This window comes from Melanostigma gelatinosum (genome assembly GCF_949748355.1).
Source record: "Melanostigma gelatinosum genome assembly, chromosome: 13".
Classification (NCBI taxonomy): Eukaryota; Metazoa; Chordata; class Actinopteri; order Perciformes; family Zoarcidae; genus Melanostigma; species Melanostigma gelatinosum.
Genome location: NC_136646.1, coordinates 672,803 through 679,436, shown reverse-complemented (window position 1 = coordinate 679,436; position 6,634 = coordinate 672,803). Strand labels below are relative to the sequence as shown.

General features: G+C 41.1%; 1 protein-coding gene across 1 annotated transcript; it reads left to right on the top strand.

The window, feature by feature from the left end:
• Window positions 1–109: 109 nt before the first annotated feature.
• LOC306787294 (apoptosis regulator BAX-like) lies at window positions 110–6,425 on the top strand (the record flags this gene model as incomplete). Its single annotated transcript, XM_079282410.1, has 6 exons — window positions 110–137; window positions 2,172–2,202; window positions 2,522–2,599; window positions 3,472–3,610; window positions 4,344–4,448; window positions 6,282–6,425. 6 exons carry the CDS (start codon window positions 110–112, stop codon window positions 6,423–6,425), a joined length of 525 nt encoding a protein of 174 aa, XP_079138536.1.
• Window positions 6,426–6,634: the final 209 nt, after the last annotated feature.

The window sequence follows — 6,634 nt, the reverse complement described above, 5'->3', positions numbered from 1 at the left end:
TACAGTTTTTAAAGGAGCCTTTATCCGACAGTGAAAGAAAGGAGGCGGAGTTTCTGAGGGACGAAGAATTCACTTCAGTTAACTTTAGAAGTGTTTCTAGTTGGTTGCCATGGCGTGTGAAGGTAGCGGCATGTCAGGTAAGCTCAACGCACACTTAAAGACGTCCATTCGAGTTAAAGTGCATATTCCTATTTATCATGGCTGTATTTGTGTACATCGCCTGGCTGTATCCCGCACAGTGACACCATTGTGAACATGTAGGTGGAGGCAGGGCCGGACTGGCGGAAAAAAGTGGCCCGGGAGTTACTGTCAGACCGGCCCACTCAATACACCCACTCAATGCATCGCACGTATCGACCAGTCAGTGGCCTACTTGGAAAAATAACATACACTTAACATTATTTTGGATGATTACAAAGAAATTACATCATACATGTTTTTTTTAATAACATTTGGATCCACCAATTTGCCCGGATTATTATTATATATATATATTATATTATTATTAATTATATATATAATTAATATATATATATAATAATTTATATAATATATATAATAAATAATATATATATATAATAATATATATATATATAATAATTTAATATATATATATATATATATATATATATATATATATTATATTATTATATATATATAATATTATATTATTATTAATTATAATATTATATAATATAATATATTATATATAATTATATAATATATATAATATATATATAGTATATATAATATATATATATACTATACTACTATACTATACACATTGTACTATACACTGTACTACACATTCTGTACATTCTGTACTAGCTGTACACCAGACAGGTTTGGCTAGCTGGATGACGTCATGTTAATAACGTATTTAGCTTTTTAAAACAACGGGGACGGATCCAGCACGGACAGTTACGGGAGTGAGGGATGAGGAGGTAAGGAAACATGAGAACACCAGGGTAGGGAGTGAGGGATGAGGAGGTAAGGAAACATGAGAACACCAGGACACACATGGAGAACTCTGTCAAGCTACATGTTAGACAAAGTGAACATCTTTTCTTCTACATAGCTGTCCTCAGTCTCATCTGCTTAACTTGGTCATGGAGGCATCAACATGTAATAGAGATGTTAAATTAACAGTGAAAACTCATCATAGCTTAATTTAACATCAGTATTCATAATAACACTTCATGTTTACTTCTCCTGATCTTTACCTCCTATAACAAGGTCCATAGGGGCATCTCAATGAATGAACATGTTATATTATATTATATAAGTGTTATTTACTGATTGTTTTCGTGTTGGAATACATGTTAAATATTTAACTGCCAAGTAATAATGCGTGTTTGATACTTACATTTTTTTTGCATTAAATCATACTGGGATGTTTGCTGAAATTGATAGGATGGCCCAACCTAGAACATGTTCCAACAGCCGCCACTGCAGGAAACGATACAATCTAACGATATTCAGGTTACCTTTAATTACACAAGTTGGAAAAATGAAATGAAAGAAAACCCCTCGTTGCTGGCAGGATGTCGCCTGAAGCGTGGAAGTCCAAACTCTTAGTCTGCTTCACTCAAGAGAGCAATAAGATAAAAGTGTGGTACCTTAGTTAATGCTGCTGAATCGGTATTACATTACTTATCCCCTCCCCCCAAAATAAAGGTGCCACACCAGAATGCCGGCTCCGGCGCTGAATCTATTTGAGGATGCTGATTGGCTAAATTGTATTTCACTCATTTATATCTTTAATCAGCATTAAAGCATCATTGGCTAAACTGCTTCATAGACCCGCCTCTTTGGGGCAGATTGCATGCTGGGTGTGTGTAGGGGTGCTGCCGGCTCACAGATGGAAACCACGAGTGTGAATACAGATCGCGAGGAGTAGTATAAATATCAGTCAGCGATTATGATCTTTAAGTATTAGAGTAAATTTAACGTGTTCTGCGAAGCATAGAATACAGTCGGGGTCGGCGATCTCAGAGCGAGGGCCGGTTGATGATGGAGGTGGTCCGGTATTGGACCGGCCCAAACCCCGTCGGCCTACCGGGGATACCGGGGGATCCCCGATGGCCAGTCCGCCCCTGCATGGAGGTTGTAACGCTGCCTTGTGTCATTTAACGCGAGTAACCCACTCATGCTGTTCTGTTCCTCCACAGACGCGAGGATCGGAGAGGCCCTGATCAAAGGGTGAGTCTCCTTTCTGTCAGTTGGCTGAAGTACGTTCTTCAGCTGCTTTACCTCACGTCAGTCCTTTGTGGAACTAAAGTCGTTATATCGCTCTCTTTAAAGCCACAACAATAGTATTGTTGTCATAGTGGAGCTCTACGCTGCTGTAAAAATCACATAAAGTCAAATAAAAGGAGGCATCACTTTGTCTGGAGCTTAATTTGATTTGTGTCGCATACACTCATCAATGCAGTTAAGAAGTTACCTTCCACAGCTTCAAACGGAGCCTCTGCACAGTATCGGGTTTGTGAAAGTGTTTCATCGTCCTGTTGTCCTGCAGGCTCATAGAGGAGGAGCTGAGGGACATGTCCTCGGAGGACGTCCCAGCGCTCACTCTGCTGGCTGTGGAGCATACTGAGCAGGAGCAGAAGATGGTGACCCAGCTGATCAACCGTATCCACAGCATCTGCGACACTATCCGAGCCGACGAGGAGTTACAAGAGTGAGTCTCTCGCCCGCTGTGTCTCAGCGCTTGTGATGCAATACGGAAAATAGAACCGGGGTAGATGTGTAATACGCGCTCCGTAGTTTCTTAACATTGTGAAGTTTTAGCCTGCTTCACAAAGAGGAGGCCGGAAGCACGTGTGTCCAGCTGCTTCCTACAGTTCACACGCTGCAATAATAAATCTACCAAAACTGGTTTACAATTAAAAGGATTTTAATCCCACCGATGCAAGTATGATTACAGTTAAACAATGGAGTACATACTCCTATGAAATATTACAATATTACCCCACTTTGGAAAAAACTCGTCCCTGGTCCCATGAGACACAGCCGTCCCGTGGCACCACACGCTAAAGAGAACGAGAAAAATGCTTTTCTATTCCCGCCCTCATATCCGTTCGCAACTCCTCCCCTTCCGTTTATCCCAATTCCTATTGGCTAACTTCCAGGAGTGTATTCGCCTGTCTGGCTTTCTGTCCCTGCGTTTACTAACACATTCAATGTCGGTCAGTTATTGCTTAATCCCTTCTATGATAAACATTCCATATAATAGATAAGGCTTTGCAACTTTGGCATAAGCTTCATGTCTCAAATTCTACTGTTAGCTACTAATCCTAAAACACTTTATGCTTATCTTAATTATGCATTTCCAAAACACTTATGATGACTAATTATGAATTCTTAAATATGAATTATTAAACACTTTTATTATATCTACTAAACACACAGTTCTACGCTCAAATTTCTTACAACATCTACTTAAACTGCATCCTGTCTCTCTTTCAGAGCGATTGACGGAGTGGCTTGTTCCTCCAGCTCGAAGTGGGACCACTTTAAGCAAGTGGCGGCCAGAGTGATTGAGGAGGGGATCACCTGGGAGAGGATCGCTCTGTTCTTTTACGTTGCCGCCAAGCTAGCCGTCAAGGTGGGTTAGCTTCTTTTCTTCTCAGAGCTTGCCTGTCCATCAGAAGGTCTGGCAGTGCTGTGACCTGCCTCGATGAGGAGGGTTGTGTTCCAGCTGGAGAGGCGATCAGCGCTGATGCTCACTACCAGAATGATTCTTGTTCCTTGGAATGCATCTGTCTTTGCATGACCTACTGCAGCTGCTAGTGATTTATCAGGCGTCCATCGGATCGCTCAGCCAACTTTTGGCGCGTTTCACTTTGTATTTTCCATTCAAAGCTTTACTCATCACCTCAAAAGTGTATTGTTTTAATTTGAAATGTCTTCATTTGGGGGCTTTTCCAAACAAATATTGATAAAAAGTGATTGTTTGCGCTTCTGTGTGTATGTCACATATACATATATATATATATATATATATATACATACATATATATATATATATATATATATATATATATATATATGAATATATATATATATATGAATATATATATATATATATGAATATATATATATATATATTCATATATATATATATATATTCATATATATATATGAATATATATATCTATATATGAATATATATATCTATATATGAATATATATAGATATATCTATATATGAATATATATATGAACATATATATCTCATATCAGACAACAGTCTGATGTTCACTGATCCAGCCATGTTATTTAATTTGGCAGCATCGTCTCTTTGTGTATGGACCTCTTTGTGTTTCTGCTGTCCATCAGATGGTGGAGGCTCGCCTCCCTCAGTTAGTGACGGACATCCTGAAGTGGACCGTGGAGTTTTTCACGAACAATCTGCTGGGCTGGATTGTGGATCATGGAGGATGGGTATGTTGGGCCTTCATTTCTTCCATGTGCTTACTCTCAGAGCACTTTCCTCTCTACCATGTTGGTTCTGCGGAACGCAGCGACTCTGCGACCTTTGTTCAGTTAGCCTCTCTGTATGAGATGATACAGCTGTATAGATGAAGCTCTCTGCGTTTCCTTCTTGGTGGGACTGCAACAAGGCGGGGCCAGCCCTATAAATGCCAACGTCTGGCCCTGATGTACGGAGTATAGTTTTGGAGTTTCCCCGTTGGCCGTTGCTCTTTTAAAATAAATAGGGGGGGACCCTCCTCCATAGAGTGCCGCAGGGATGACGTCATTTTGTAGAGCAAAGTTAGCTTAGCAGTGGTTCTCTTGACCAAAGACAGCCTACATGATTTTCCCATCCACGTTTAGTCTCATTTACCCACATGTTAGCAACCGGCTTAAGACACCTAAAAGCCTCAAAATTCACGAGAAGGGTATCTGCTGATGTATTTTATATTGTAGAACAAAGCGTAAACTATCATAAGCTTGTGTTAACCACAGACCTTATTTCAGGCATCCTACCAAAAACACATCAAAACAACCATTGACTTTGAGACGACTGAACAGGAAGTGCAAAAATGCTGAATCATTTCTGTGTTTTAGTCCCGCCCGTTTGCTCAGTGCTCCAATCAATTTCCCCATTTCCTGTTGTACTTCGATATGCTACGTCTGCTCAAAGGTAGCATTACTATGGAACTGAAGTTTTATTATACGCGCTCACTGTGTATGTAGACACATCTTAAGTTGGCTAATGTTAGCGAAATGCTAGCTAACTAGCTAATGTAGGGCTAAAGCTAAGTTGATCTGTTAATGTGAGATTCAGACATGTTAGCTTCCTCTGATCTCTGTGGTAACGTGAGAGATTATTAAGATGAATTATCGTTAGCCAGAAAAGATCACGCTAACGTTCCTTTGCTAATATTATCTCTACCTGCCGTGCCAACGTAACTTTAGTATTTGTCATTTATTTGGATATACACAAAGTCTGACACCCCAGCAGAAGTTACCTGTGTGTGTGTGTGTGTGTGTGTGTGTGTGTGTGTGTGTCCCTCCATCACATACTGTAGTCCTAACTGTTGTCTTATTGATGCTACATTCTGATACACAGAAATTGAATGCACCCGGCTAAACGACATTGACTAGCATCACCAGGCACAATTGAAAATGTAAATTAGTTCCACGTGTAGCTAGTACGTTGTACTGGAAGGTGGATTTACAACACTGCAGACCAGCCAATGAGAGAGAACCTTCACCACCTCGACACGGCACTTCCTGCACAAACCTGCTGTTTTTAAATAGCCAAGCATCAACAGCGACCGCAATATGTTTTGTATTCACTGGACCCAGATCTTGGGGGTGGGTGCACAGTGGAAAACGAATAGAGAAGAGCTGAGAACAGAGCTGTACCGTGGAGACGCGGCATTAGTCTGATACGGGATTGACAAACGATGGTAGTGTTCACACATGAGACAACACACTGGCTGCGCAGTACGTTAGGGGTTAAGTTCCGGTGGTGGAAAAGTTTTCAAAGGAGTTTGAGGGGCTGAACATCGCTGACCCAGCTGCTGCTTCAGCTTGTGAAGCTTTATTCACAGTTCTGCTCACCGTGAAGTGCACAGCAGCATAGCAAGGCGGATGGATATTTCTCATGTTTGTTGTCACTTCCTGCACCGACAATAAAACATTCCGGAGCCACATGGACGACAGATAGTCAATCACATTTGTAAAAAAGTAATCGGCATTTAGTGGCATGAATGTTTTCCAGATGCATGTTTTCCACACCAGGTGATCGGAGCTGTCTCTCCACAGATCAACAGTTTTTCGGAGCTGGAGGTGGCGTCCGTGCAGAGTGGGTCATCGCTGAGCTCCCACAGCTACGGCCTCATCGTCATCTTTATCACCGGCCTGGCTCTAGGGAGCTTCATCACCTGGAGACTGACCAGATGGCACTGAGGCTCGCAGGAAGAGACACACACAGACATGAAAGGGCGAGGAGATGAAAAGGGGAGGAAAATACAGCTACGCATGCTGACGGGCGGCCTCATCTTGTTGAGTCACAGTTTCTGAAAGAACTGTTTGTATAACAGTGCATTTTTAAAAGAATTTTGAATAATTGTGCAAGAAAAAAAACTGTATTTTTAGCATGCCATCTTTGATTATAA